At 45.0% G+C, this 13,396-nt stretch overlaps 8 protein-coding genes across 8 annotated transcripts; 4 read left to right on the forward strand and 4 right to left on the reverse strand.

Moving 5' to 3' along the window:
- Nucleotides 1–445: 445 nt before the first annotated feature.
- On the reverse strand, nt 446–1,578 carry VTP01DRAFT_3435 (uncharacterized protein; the record flags this gene model as incomplete). Its single annotated transcript, XM_069382006.1, has 4 exons — nt 446–671; nt 755–894; nt 951–1,368; nt 1,430–1,578. 4 exons carry the CDS (start codon nt 1,576–1,578, stop codon nt 446–448), a joined length of 933 nt encoding a protein of 310 aa, XP_069236593.1.
- Nucleotides 1,579–1,859: 281 nt separating this feature from the next.
- VTP01DRAFT_3436 (uncharacterized protein) lies at nt 1,860–4,544 on the reverse strand (the record flags this gene model as incomplete). The annotated part of the gene is made up of 10 exons (XM_069382007.1): nt 1,860–2,081; nt 2,156–3,256; nt 3,315–3,446; nt 3,500–3,617; nt 3,679–3,767; nt 3,832–4,024; nt 4,096–4,180; nt 4,247–4,278; nt 4,339–4,473; nt 4,534–4,544. The coding sequence occupies 10 exons, from the start codon at nt 4,542–4,544 to the stop codon at nt 1,860–1,862; spliced, it is 2,118 nt and encodes a 705-aa protein (XP_069236594.1).
- Nucleotides 4,545–4,660: 116 nt separating this feature from the next.
- On the forward strand, nt 4,661–5,272 carry VTP01DRAFT_3437 (uncharacterized protein; the record flags this gene model as incomplete). The annotated part of the gene is made up of 3 exons (XM_069382008.1): nt 4,661–4,820; nt 4,879–5,045; nt 5,114–5,272. 3 exons carry the CDS (start codon nt 4,661–4,663, stop codon nt 5,270–5,272), a joined length of 486 nt encoding a protein of 161 aa, XP_069236595.1.
- A 267-nt stretch (nt 5,273–5,539) lies between these two features.
- Nucleotides 5,540–7,417, forward strand: VTP01DRAFT_3438 (uncharacterized protein; the record flags this gene model as incomplete). Its single annotated transcript, XM_069382009.1, has 6 exons — nt 5,540–5,612; nt 5,680–5,752; nt 5,811–6,558; nt 6,620–6,775; nt 6,840–7,313; nt 7,382–7,417. The coding sequence occupies 6 exons, from the start codon at nt 5,540–5,542 to the stop codon at nt 7,415–7,417; spliced, it is 1,560 nt and encodes a 519-aa protein (XP_069236596.1).
- Nucleotides 7,418–7,571: 154 nt separating this feature from the next.
- On the reverse strand, nt 7,572–8,263 carry VTP01DRAFT_3439 (uncharacterized protein; the record flags this gene model as incomplete). The annotated part of the gene is made up of 4 exons (XM_069382010.1): nt 7,572–7,613; nt 7,690–7,834; nt 7,877–7,915; nt 7,998–8,263. The coding sequence occupies 4 exons, from the start codon at nt 8,261–8,263 to the stop codon at nt 7,572–7,574; spliced, it is 492 nt and encodes a 163-aa protein (XP_069236597.1).
- A 745-nt stretch (nt 8,264–9,008) lies between these two features.
- Nucleotides 9,009–9,842, reverse strand: VTP01DRAFT_3440 (uncharacterized protein; the record flags this gene model as incomplete). Its single annotated transcript, XM_069382012.1, has 5 exons — nt 9,009–9,177; nt 9,250–9,349; nt 9,409–9,439; nt 9,521–9,640; nt 9,693–9,842. The coding sequence occupies 5 exons, from the start codon at nt 9,840–9,842 to the stop codon at nt 9,009–9,011; spliced, it is 570 nt and encodes a 189-aa protein (XP_069236598.1).
- A 995-nt stretch (nt 9,843–10,837) lies between these two features.
- On the forward strand, nt 10,838–11,817 carry VTP01DRAFT_3441 (uncharacterized protein; the record flags this gene model as incomplete). The annotated part of the gene is made up of 4 exons (XM_069382013.1): nt 10,838–10,883; nt 10,937–11,120; nt 11,189–11,675; nt 11,731–11,817. The coding sequence occupies 4 exons, from the start codon at nt 10,838–10,840 to the stop codon at nt 11,815–11,817; spliced, it is 804 nt and encodes a 267-aa protein (XP_069236599.1).
- A 27-nt stretch (nt 11,818–11,844) lies between these two features.
- VTP01DRAFT_3442 (uncharacterized protein) lies at nt 11,845–13,183 on the forward strand (the record flags this gene model as incomplete). The annotated part of the gene is made up of 6 exons (XM_069382014.1): nt 11,845–11,882; nt 11,935–12,108; nt 12,179–12,298; nt 12,365–12,478; nt 12,533–12,831; nt 12,894–13,183. The coding sequence occupies 6 exons, from the start codon at nt 11,845–11,847 to the stop codon at nt 13,181–13,183; spliced, it is 1,035 nt and encodes a 344-aa protein (XP_069236600.1).
- Between the last annotated feature and the right edge of the window lie 213 nt (nt 13,184–13,396).

Here is a 13,396-nt window from a genome sequence, read left to right on the forward strand (position 1 = left end):
CGATTGCAGCTAAAGCTGCTTGGCAAGTTATGTATGTCAAATAAAAGTAACCGTACATGCATGATTCATAATATTAATGGAAGATAAATCTAGAGTACAGCCATGGTTCTTTTGTCTCCATATATCTGAATCAAAACTTTTCAAGGACCACTCGAGTTATGACGGTTCGACGGCCGGTTGTAACAAGAGAAGACAGAGCAAGCGAGGAGTTCGCTGTAAAAAAAATATACAAGAAAAATTGATGACAAAAGTTAAGGTCAACGTATATGTATACGATTGCGGTAACCCGGAGGTTAGGAGGCAACCAAGAACAACGGCTTGACCAGACTTGAAATTATGTACACGGCGACCAATGGCGATGTTGCCGCAGCGTTTATACACACTGAATGATAAAAACGATAGATGAAACATTTATGTTGGATAGGCATGGAAAAAGTTCTTCTTCCTACAGACTGCGATTACCGTGATGATTCCAATCCTCTTCACCATCTTCCAAAGAGTATCCCTCAAATGGTATGCTTTCGTAAGGTATCCGAGCTTGTATCGCATATATATCATGCGTATCCTGTTCATCAGATTGTAGCTCTGCAATGAGTGGAGGCGGTGGTGGGGGTAAAAATGCTAGGTCTTCCTCTGGAGTAGGATCAAGGCTCATGCGGTCCATTCTCGTACTACGTATACATGCAGTAAAATATATCATGTTAGTCGTCCTTTCAGGCACCACGATCGATCGATGCATCTTGTCTCATATTACCTTAGAGTATCTGCTGCCATAGTAGGATGTTGACGTCTCACACGATGCTCCATGTACATCTCCTTGTATTGTTCGATTGCCTTGTGGCGCTCTTCTTGCAATTTTATGGATTCATCGATTGTCAGCATACAGACTTTGGGCTACACTGCAATGTCAGCGTAAATTCGAGCCTAAAAGTAAAAAGTATTAGTTGTACCTGGTTATCTACTACAAAGCTGCCTTCAGCGGTGAAGCTTCTGCTGCTGCTGGTAGACGACGGAGGAGCAGAGGAGATGGAGCAGCTAGAAGACATTCTCCGCTGCAATGCAGTGATGGCTAGGCCGTCTCTGCTGTTGCTGCATAAACTCGCGCGCCGTGACAGACTTGAAGAAGAAACACTGTTGGCACGCGCTCGGGCATTTTCTGCCGCGACGATGCGCCGTCTTGTCAGCTGCTGAGGTGTGTGAAGGCTCAGGCTTGTGAAACCTCTTGTCAGGGCACACTCGCGGTCTTGCAAAGTGTTCTCAGGTGTGATCTCAAGATCAGGCAAGCTCTCGTCCTGCAAGAGCAGGTCGATCTGCCGTATTCGTTCCTGGAGCTTGGCTCCTCTGTCCGGTAGAGTGCTTGTCAGTTCTCTAAAGTAAATATATAATCAGTGCGTAAGCAGCAGGTAAAGAGGCAACGGCAGACGCATACCTCCGGCGCAGCATATTCACGTTGCGCTCCCTCAAACTCAAGAGTTCTGAGCGACTGTATGCCGCAAACGCCTTCCTGACAGCGTCTGGCACACGATCAGCAACATGAGCTGCTCGCTGTGATGGAATTGATCGGGTGGTCTTGGTCATGTGGACGGATGAGAGTGGTTACAACCATGCTTTGGCGACCGCCTTGCAGCAAAATTTGGTCCTTCCCGTTTTATGCAAGCGTTTTGCTTCCCAATAATACCATACATTTCCAACATACAAGTACATTATTTCCTTCGTGGTTGTTTTTTAGTTTTTTATCTCCCCTGAGCAATTTACATTGAAGCGACGTCTTTCGTATCTTAGTGTTTGCCGTCAACATGAGAGTTTAATGATATAATGATCCTTTTAAATAATCATCATTGTAACTTAATTTCTGTTATCTAGTCTATTGAATCTGCAGCTTCGTTCTGCTCGAGCTTCTCTGCAGCTTTGTCAATGCGACTAAATTGCCACCTCCAGCCCGCATTGTACAAGAACGGCCGCAGATCGAACCGATTATCATCTGGACTGTAAGCTTCTGCATGATACGAAGGGGTAAGCGTCGTCAGTTTGTGGCGATTAATAGAATAATAGAAGAAGAACCGTTTGACCTTGGCGGCAACCTTTTTTAAAAGAGGTGGACATGGTTTAGCGTTACCTTTCAGCAAGCAATTCTTTTTTCCTTTAATCTTCCTACCTCTGTAGGTCGCAGCTGCTGTCCCCATTCATGCCACAATTTGAAAAACATCGAGTAAGGTCCGCAACGCTCAATCTTGCGCAGGCGGCCAAACTGGGATAGCTCAGCGTAGGTCATGCCCATATCAGCTTCGTCCGATTGCACATAGTCTTCTGTAATAGGCTCCAGCTCTGCTGTAGGTGTTGCCTCCAAAAACTCTTCGAGAATCGGCATGTTGAATTCGTCGCGAGCGTAGGCAATAAAGCGTTTTAGATCAAGTTTACTGATAGCACCAATTGGGTTGATATCTGCGCTGCTGCAGTCGTATTTTGTAAGGTAACCACGCAAACTCTCGTCAACATTTGCGCTTCCAAGGACCAAAAGTCCTCCCGGTTTGGATCTGGTCCAAGGCATCAATTGTGCAAAAAGATACGAAAGCAGCATTCGAAGACGAGCCTGGATGTTCTGGAGCGCCAGGTTTTCAGTATCGGATCCTCCATGCACCCGATATCTGGGTGTTTTGCCGGTAACGAGCGAGAAGAGGCCATGGATGGTTGTAACAACTGTATCCATATTCAGATCTGTGTGGTAACTGCCAATGACTCGCGCTAGCTGCTTTGCACGTTCTCTGGTTTCATTGCTCGAGTTGGATGTGCCCATGTAGCAAGTGTAAAAAATGCGATAAGCGAACTCTGCCGGATCTTTAGGAATGTAATCCTCCTGGTTTGCCAAGCGACGAGCATCGGCAATAACCTGCTGATTGCCCTTCTCTGCTTCCTTAACTACAAGGCGACACATGGATGCAACGATAACTGCAGTGGCACAGCTGTCGATACCTCCGCTGAGAGGCAAGAAATATCCTGCTGTTTTGGAGCGGCGAAGGTAATCCCAAAGCCAGCATGCAGGGCCAAGCGCAATTTCCTCCTCGGGGCTGTGATAGAAGGGTTCTCGAGGCTTGTTAGGGATAAGCCCAGGATCGGAATCCATGTTTGGATGGGAGAGCGATAAATTTACGTCCTCGCGATGGTAGGCTTCCGTGTGTGTTGCCTGTATACCACGGCTTGCCACTCGAGCACGGAAGGAGCGTACATCCTCTAAATCCACAGTCGCTGTCACCACTTCCTAGATATCGCGTTTTTAGATTGTGTCTTTTTGCGTTGATCACACCGTGAATACATACCACATCCGACAAGGAAAACTGGGATCCTTGAGCAACAACTTCACCGTTCATAACAATCATAGCGCATCCATCATAATATAAACGATCGCCATCGCAACCTTGCTGATTGGCATAAAGATAGATACCGCCAACCTAGCAGCGCAATTTAATTATCTGCAAAACAACAAGTTCCGTTGTCATCATACCTTGGCAGTTGCAGCCTTGATAAGGTCGATGCGTGTATTTAATTTTCGGAGCTCATGGTGACTACCACTGCTATTCGTAAAGATCTCGACGCCGTCTAAACCCATACTGATGTGGGGACTATTCCAAAGAACTCATTGTTACGCTAATCGAAAGTATAGAGTTTAAAGAGATCCTGTACCTCTGAGGTGTAAATAACTCCTCGCATGTTTCGCATCCAATGCAAGTGTCCAAAGTGCTAACAACCGCGTCACCAAATGGAACAGTTGTCTGTTGTTTTCGTGTAATTAATCCATGTAATAATATCAAGTGGAACAGTGGCTAACAGACTTACCTGTCCGGTAACTGCCTGGATCATGCGAGGAAGATAGAATCGCTCGACCTTCTTTGGAACCCAAGGAGTGAAGAATCGCAACTCGCGATAGTTGCCGTCATTGGCAAGGAACATTTTGGGCCGAATCAAGACGATTTTTCCGTCGCACAGGATGACTCTGCAGTTGTACTTGACAGTCTTGTGCATTACAGGCCTATGACATAATATAATTGTTCAGCATTACACATAGTCCTTTGCATACCGAGAACTACATGAACAACGTACATGCCGATGTCTAGGATCATATCCTTGGATTCGTCACTTTTGATAATGGCTGCTAGAACTTCCCAGGAATGGAGATATGTATCCCCTATTGCGTCCGCCTGTGAGGTAAGATCTACAACAAAGATGACGATAATCGATATCTCTCCCTTACCTTCCAAAAAGTGGTCGTAGCATCCGTAACCACTATACATATCCTGGTCAATTATCCATTCCTCGCATCAGCATGGTTTTCAGATATTATACCTCACTTCAAGCTCGGGGCCCACGCGCAACTTCGCGCCTTTCGTCTTGGCAATGCGAATGCTCTCGAGAATTCGTTCAAGATTGCCTTCGAAATCCAATGCCCACTGATTGAGCGAGCAGGTGGCAACAGTTATCCTGTGCGATTGGTTGAGCGATACTACAGCAAGGTATCATAATATTCCCACATTGACTTACAAATGCCCCATTTTTATGCAACAATGGACGAGGGGAGGAAAGCACAGCGGATGTCAAAAAAGCCATCTATAATTGTTCCAATTTTTTTTTCCACCACACCACCTCCTGCTATAATTCATTCTCCCCCATGGCATTGAATCAGGAACTACTCGACGACGTGATTTACTGCGCTCGGTACGGTGAACTTGAGGAGCTCAGGAACGCTAATCCTGCACCGGAATACTATATCGAGAAGAACGAAGCAGGCAACACTGCATTGCACATGGCCAGTGCAAACAACCATACTGGTAAAGAGTGAAAGCAACTTTATCCAATATTTATATTTACCAAGCACCGCTGCCGTAGACGTTATTTCCTTTATCCTCGAATTGCTGACACAGTACAAGGGTGATCAAGTTAAAAACTTTGTGAACATTCAAAACAATGAAGGCAACACTCCGTTACACTGGGCAGCTTTAAACGGTCATCTGGAAGCAGTAGAGCTCTTGGTCAAGAGCGGTGGTGACTGCAGAGTAAGAAGATGCTATTGTAAAGAAAAGAAAAGATGCAATAATGGGACTGATGGTTCTTTCTTTGGCAGATCAAGAACGAAGCAGGACATTCCCCGACTTATGAAGCACAGCAGAGAGGACACGAAAAGGTGGCAGAATACTTTTTGCAGACAATGATTGAAGAAGAGCCGGATGAACCTATGGGCGAGGACGAACAATTCGTAGAGCGAGGATATCAGCAGCAATAGAAAGAAAAAAGTTCATGGCATATATCATCTTTTTATGTAAATCATTACTACACTATGCATTGACCTCGAAAATTGCACAAAAAGAGGCCAGATCTATTTTCCCACCGCAGTAAGGGAGCAATCATTTCCATTTTTGGTGTTTGTTATGTGTCCCAAGGGACCAAAAACAGAACTAAAGTTTCGCTAGCTATATGCCGATTGTTTACAATTCTGTCACCTTGTTATTCTCTTTTTCTTTTCCTTATTACTTTCCTTTTGGTTCTTTAAATGAGATACTGTAGTCGTTGTGGAGAAATATCAAATGGAGGACGATGCCACAAATGTGGTGGCAGACCGGTCGGTAAGAAGAAAAGAACATTGGCGCTTTACAAATCCATCGTAGCTTGACACACTCTACCATTTTGCAGTCTCCATAGCAACAGGCTTGGTAACGGAAACAGGAACAGTGACAGCTTCAGTTGCAGACAGATGGCAGTCTAGGTAACGTCTTTGCATTGAAAAAGATGTTGATAGTCACTGAGCTTGAAAGGGGGATAAGATATGGAAGTATACTCAATCAAGATGGCGCCGGCATGGAAGCCTTCGACCCGAGAAAGAGTGTCAGCACCGGTATACCGACCCGCAGGAATATAACGAAAGATCCGATATTTCAGCGCCCCAACGACTCGATACGTGCATCGAATACCACAGCAGCAGAGAGTTTCCACAGCAAGCTCGCGTCGCTTACGCGCGACAAGGGAGGTGAAATTGGAAGTTATCGCCGTCTATCCATGCTCGACACACCTCCATCCGGCTCACCGGCTTTAGATTCTATTGCTGGCAGTCCTACTCATCAGCAACGGAAACCGATTCGGCCACGCATCGACTCGCACTTGTTCCATTATTACCAGAAGTCGCTGCAAGAGCATCCGTCACCTGCAAGCACAGCTGCAAGTTCGCCAGCTTCCGCTCAGCCCGCGTTCTCGTTCGACCAGCCTCTCTCGCCTGTGTCCACGCCCGATACTGTCATCTCGCATATTTTACCAACGACGAGCGAAGATATGGTCAAGCCTACAGAATCGCCTTCATCAAAAGTCATCGGCGATACAGCCAGCAGCAAGAACCAATCTTGCCACAAATGCGAACGGCCGCTGAAAGGCGGTGGACCACGCATACGATTGCCTGCTGGAAATGACGGTCAAGGATACATCTGGTACCATTACAACTGCCTCCGCTGCCCAGCTTGCAACAGCCATTTTACAGAGAAACAGTTTGTGCGCGTCGGCCAGGAGGTCTATCATCCAAAAGTAAGCAAAGGGGAAATTCGTGTATTTTCTTTTCGGCTATTGTTAACAGCCGCTCTTCCAGTGCCACCGCGCCATGTCGCCACCCTTGAGTAGATCAACAGAGAGCTCTGCTAGTACTCCAAAGACACCAGCTCCAAGGATAGCCTGTGATGCTTGTCACGAGCAAATTAAAGCGGCAAAGTGTATCAACCACAAATCCAGGCTTTTCCATCCAGAGGTAAAAGATTCTACACTGAATGGAGAAAAATATACTCCTGCTCACAGCGGTGACAAACCGACAGTGTTTCAAATGCGTAAAGTGCAAACGAGTGCTCTCCAGCGACCAGCCATACTACGATATACTCGATGAACCTCACTGCACGTCTTGCACGCACGTTCTAGTCGACAAGAGGTCATCATCACCGCCCACTTCATCCATATCTTCGCCGCTTTTGGGACGTCAGCGCCGAAACAGTTTCCCTCGCGGGCCGATTGCGGTAGATCAGCAGCAGCGGCGGGAAGAAGATAATGGACCCACATCACCGTCTTATGTATTGATGAACCGAACACGAGCTCTGCCGAAACTAGGTGGCTCGAAAGTCTGCCCACGATGCCACAACCCCGTTGCAGTCATGGACGACGTGCCAGGTCCAATGGCAAGCCGGTGGCATAAAAAATGCTTAGCATGTGCAAAGTGCAAGAAACGTATGGATTCGAGTGCCAAAGTGACGCAAGGTGACCAAGGCGAATGGCTCGTGCATTGCAGCGACTGCAAGGTAAAGGAAAAATAGTAAGACAAGAACGTGGTAATTCCCGATCTTACACATACACAAACGCACATTAGGACAACACGCCCAAGCAGAAATTCGTTCGACGATGAACTTCTTTTACAAACATGTGTTTATTGGACTAGATATATGCGTATAGTTTTTTTTCAGCAAACCAATGTAAATATACTTTTAATTATTCAAAGTCCATAGCAGGAATCCCTATTATATAAAGTTAAGCTCATCAATGGGCGATCCAACAGGACATCAAAGTTCTTCGCCTCCAACAAGCGCTACGAACATGCTAGACTAAACAACATCGATATTGTTAGTCGCAAGGCAGCTTTTGGACTAGAGTAATAGCTCAATTGTTAGATGCATTAACCGGCTTTTCCAATGGCAGATTTTTGACGCTTTCTCGCCTTTCAAGGATGCCGTTGACGGTTTGACGCGTTTCAAAGTACGCGTAGTAGGCGTTCGCCAACGCTTTTCGAATGCCGTTGCAATTATACGCAAAAAGAATATTGCCACTGTTAAAACAAGTATACGAATCTAGACTGATAAGTCCTTACATTATAGCTGTGGTAGCTCGATCACGGACAGGACATGGCCTGCAGAGACAAATGTCCTTCAGCTTGCAACAGCGAATGCATATCTAGGAAGCTGTTCCAGGAGCTTAAAACGCGACAATACCCTAAATCTTGCAAATCGGACGCTGCATAAGTCTCGTAAGCGCTCGATGCTTCGCCTCCCACAGTGCCGTGCGTTCTCGGATCTCTTAGTTGACACCCTGTACACGCTCTGGCGTTGGCTCGATCCGCCGCAATGGGCTTGAAGACATGGCGGGACGACGTGTAATCGCCCCGGAAACGTGTTGAAAGGAACCGTCCGGTAGAAAGGTGTAGTAAAGGAGTATATTCTCGATAATTCCCTTGTTCAATCGCCTTAACTCTTGACATATTTTTGCAGGTCTCGTTTTCTTAGTCAACAACAAAACCGGTGAACTCCCATTCACTGTCCGGAAGGGTCGAAACAGATCTTTCTCAACTTCTCTTCTAACATATTCTTGCACACTGCGTCGTCGTTCCATGTTATCCGGTAAGGTTCTTCGTGATAGGTAACTTTGGTCGTCATCGTCCGTACGCGGCGCCTAAATCCTTTCACTTTATCCGAGCACTGCCAAACGCGTTGTCTCTATCTGCACTGCGTGCTTCGATGGATTCCGGTCATTCCTTGGATTGTTCATCCTCTCGCGTGTACAGTGATTGGGCGACCATCGACTAGATTCAATCCGGGGTTGCAATCGCTACCTGGCTGGATCCTCATCGTCAAAACGAACAGGATCAACCGGTGACAATGATACAGAGAAAAGATAGAGAATGGAAAAGATCAAAGAATCGTCCTTTATTTTGTATACTGATCCTGCAGGACTGGAGCTATTCATATCCAAGTATTGTATCTGATAAAAATCCTGCACTGCTGTGATTGTCGCCGTTAGCATAGTCGATACTATGTATCTACAAGATTAGAGTTGCACAGCTGTCAGGTGGCAGACAGTTCAATCATCATCTGACACTACGGCGTGTGGCAGGCGTCTTTCAATGCAACAGCGCGGTCAACACGTATAAAACCCGACGAAAGCAAACTTTTTTATTATTTTTGAAAGAGGAAAGAGGTTTGGAGAAAGTGACAAGCTTCCTTTCTTCATGTACGAATTTGTTCTTTGACAGCAACAGGATAGTTGCCATCGTCTTGATATATTTGCTGGTCCCACAAGTACAAGCCGAGACCCTCGCCGCCGACGCGCTCAAGCTGTGTCAACGCCTTGGCCACCTTTTCAATGGCATAGATACGTTCCGTCAAATGGAGTCGCCTAAATGTTGCATACATTGTAAGCAACAGTTCAGTTTATATACAACCTCGTTGCCCCGCCGCAACTACTTACTTCAAGTGATGAACGAATTCGATGTCATCACTGTTTGCAGCGATGGTTGTGAGGTTGAAGAGAGATTTGTTGACATCCTTCTCCAGTTGCAGACTCGTTTCTGTTTCACCAATGCATTAGCGTTTACCGTTCTTGGTCATACGCACGCGTGTCACCTACCAACGGCATTCTGTGCAGACGTGAATTCATTCTAATAATCATAAGATAAAAGAAAGCAGCATCGGCGGCATATTAATATTGATATATCGCTATGCTTATTGCGTTGGCATACCGGAGGTTGTGCAAGTTCCTTGATAATGACTGTGCCACCACGAGTTGTCTGATAGTCAATGAGCATTTGTGCGCGTTTGCCCTGTCGCTCAGCCTCCTCTAGGAAATGCTTTTGCAGGCCCTAAAAAACAGCGTTAAAAAGATCGCGTCGTGGCCAGCAGTTTAAAACGAACAGGAAGCGCGACGTCGTCTCTACCAAAGTATGCCGCGCATGCAAGGTACGTGTGCTGAGCCTGCTGCTCAACCTGGATCTGCTGGTTGATAGCGTCTGCCGTTTCGGTGGCAAAGTTCTGGCTTGCTAGAGACGTTTTATGCACTGCCATGAAAGGGAATATGAAAGATAAAGAAAAGAAAAAGAAAAAAGAAAGGAAAGGGGACAAGAAACGATTTGCAGGGTATTTTATTTGCATGCAAAATGGGACAAGAACAAACAAACATTGCAGATTCTTCGTCTTCTTGTCAAAAAGGCAACATGCAACGATACAAAATCTCCAGTTTTTCAATCGTTCCCGACTTTTGACCTTCGTTATCATCGACGCAATTACAGCCTTCTCGTCTTGTCTCGCATCGCCGGTTTCTGAAGCTGCTGCTGCTATCGTACCAGCTGTCACTAGCAAGTCGCTACATAGCTTTTCCCACCACCATCACCACCAACACTGCGTACCATTTTTATATGATCCACCAGCTTGCCACGTCTTGCAGTGTGATCGTCTGCAAAATCTCAAGTATTCTTGCAGCGCCGGGTAGATGAGGCCGTAAATATCGTGTCATCCATAACGAGAAATATATATGGCAAAGAAAGAATTTTTTTAAAAAAATAGAAAGAGGTAGAAATAAGAGGTAAGTCTTTATATTGGATTTTTCCTAAATCTTGCGCTTGGATGTTTTCACCTTTGCGTTGCACGATTTTACATTTTGCGTTGCGGGGTTATCAGCTTTGCGGTGTTTGTTTTTCACCTTTGCCGAAGACGTTTTTTACTTTGCGTTCAGTAAATTACTCTATTGCGCTGCCCTTTTTATGCATTGCGTGTGGGGTTTTTCACATTGGCGCGCTTCACATCATGTCAATATTAAAGCAGTACCATTATCACTCTTTCAAAATGCACAACAATGTAGCATGTGCTCTATTAAAGGAAGAGATGGGATTAATGACAAGAGATGCTTGTCGTTACCATGATTGGCTTATAGGCCGAGCTTTTTANAAAATGACTCGCTGGCCTTGACTGTTGGGTTGAGCTGCATATTCGTTGAGAGAGACTTTAAAGCCCAGATGAGACGCGTGTTTTTATTCCTTTTCCCTTCTTTTGTATATCCCCCCATGACAGACTCGAACGAGATCTATAAAGGCTACAAAGGCCGTAAAGGTAAGGAGCTACGAAAAAGTCTTTGTATACAGTGATTTATTATTGTGTTGTAGAGATCTTGGATTTTATTACCAACACCAAGCAACCAACGTTTTCCAAGTTCATCCATAAACACAGCAGCGAGATTCCTCTCTGGTCATTGAAATGCGTGGATACCAGCGCTCATAGCCTTCACTGTGCATGGTCATCTCGCTTTGTCTCAGCTCTTAGATACCTTAAACCCCACGCACAAACACCGTAAGTCTTGCTTTGTCGTTCACGTGCGTACGTGTGTTTACTTTTTCTCTTTTCTGGATCATCCACAGATCACTTTCCATGACGAAAGAATACCGTGAATATTGGGAAGCCGCGAACAAACGGATAAAGGTTCTCACAACGATGGATGCTGCATATACAAGTTCATGCATTCAAACTTTGACTGATTACGCTGAGACAGCACGAGCCACGGCCAGCATGGTTCAACATAGTACAATGCAGCAACTGGGTAAAAGAATGCGTCAGAACGACTCTGCAGTGGATGATGATGAAAATGACAGCGACAACACGGAGAAGAAATCTGGCAATATGGATGATGACACTGCAATACTTGGTAATGATGGCAACAGCAACAATATACCCTTGTTCCATGATGACCAAAAGCTTGGTAACAACACGGAGAAGAAACCTGGCATTATGGATGATGACACTGCAACACTTGATAATGATGGCAACAGCAACAATATACCCTTGCTCCATGATGACCAAAAGCTTGATAATTTGAAAACAAGGATTTTCAACATTGGATATAAAAAGGTAAAGATGTGGGATGTCCCGTCAGTTAATCTCATCTCTCTTTTCACTCTTTCAGTTGCAGGGCAAACCGTGGACAGAGAATGATCGCCAACTATTGGACCAAATCCTGGAAACCCTTTCTTGGACCTACATCCTCCATTGACACATCATATTGCCCATATTCTTAACAATGAGCTCACCAATGACGATATATATCGGCTCAAGTAAGTGCTTGATTTGACAATTGGTCAAATATCTCACTTTTTCTGAAAAAACGCAGGCTGTCACTCTCTGGTATTGTCAACACCATCTGCAGGAGTGATTTCGATCATGTCCGTCCTTTCTTGCCAACTAATAATCTTGACGAACGTCTGGATGCCATTGTATCCGAATTCCGAAGCCGCACCATCACTGGAGACACAAAGGCTTTACTACAGCAAGTGATCAACAAGTTGTAAGTAAAAAAAGCAAGGTGTCTATGGCAGAAATGAGCTCATTTAAAATTTCTCTTTATTCTTTTGTAGTAGGCAAGGTGGTTCCGTTGAAGAAACCATGGTTCTCGTTCACGATCTTCAGCGCCCTCTTCTTCTCTCTAAACAGTGCGCCAGCCAAGCATATCGTGCTTTGGATGCCGTGTCGGCTATGTAAGTATCCTCTTCTTCTATATTGATATCTCTTGTCTTATTAATCCGTTTTGTTGCGTCTTGTAGTCTTAAATTTATGGGTTTCTACAGCAACAGCGACACTGAAGCCATGGTATTGCGCCGATTTATGACAATCTTGAGCACTGTATTTAGCAACAATACAAACATTAGGCTTGTCGAGTAAGTAACCCTGGATTTGTTTTAGGAAACCTTTTTTTTACTGGTTTATATTAGAGGGGAGACCATTAGCGCTTGCACAAAGAGGATTCAGCGTGTAAATTCAGCTTTATATGCGGCAAGCCAGAATCCAAGTCATGGGCGTAAAATCGACATCTTAGTGAAACACAACCAAGGTTGTAACAAGTATATTGAACTGAGTAGTCTGGAGGTGAAGCCAGCCAATGCAGGCGCTACCATAGTTAGAGATCAACAGAACAAAAATCTGAGAACAAATGGCGCTATCTTGTCCTACCTCTGTTCGCTTATTCCAGGATGTCATACATTGCAAACCACTGCCGCGATCGATTTTGTCGGTAAGTGCATGCCACTAAGAACTTGAGAGCTTGTATGTGAATTTTGCTTTTGCTCTATTTAGGCGCAGCAGGATACGTTTATATCATGACCAACATCGATGGCATTTTCTACGCTCGTCAAGTCGGACTCATTATGTTGCCTAAATCACGCAGTACCTTTGTTGACTTGCTTGAAACTTTGGACCTACTTTTTGCATTTGAATCATTCATGGTGGACCTCGGCCAGGAAGCCCAAGCTGCAATGGAACGACGTGAGAGTCTCGACAACATTTGCGAAGTGGCCAATGTCATTCAGGAAACCGTCCCAAGTATTGATCACGACATCTTCATCACCCCTTCACGACCCAAGTGATCCTCCTATTATTCTACTGCTTATTTTTTCGCACTTTGGCTTTGAATCAGTAGTAACATTACTCAGCAGCTACAATTCCTCCACCTATAACCCGACTCGATCATTTGACTCCAGACAGCTAATAGCAAAGTTATCAATTATTCATCCTTCCAATAAAAAAAACCCATATCTTTGTACATGAATTAAACTCAACTCACATGTAACGGATATTTA

This window comes from Rhizomucor pusillus (assembly GCF_041956525.1).
Source record: "Rhizomucor pusillus strain CBS 183.67 unplaced genomic scaffold VTP01scaffold_16, whole genome shotgun sequence".
In the NCBI taxonomy this organism is placed as follows: Eukaryota; Fungi; Mucoromycota; class Mucoromycetes; order Mucorales; family Lichtheimiaceae; genus Rhizomucor; species Rhizomucor pusillus.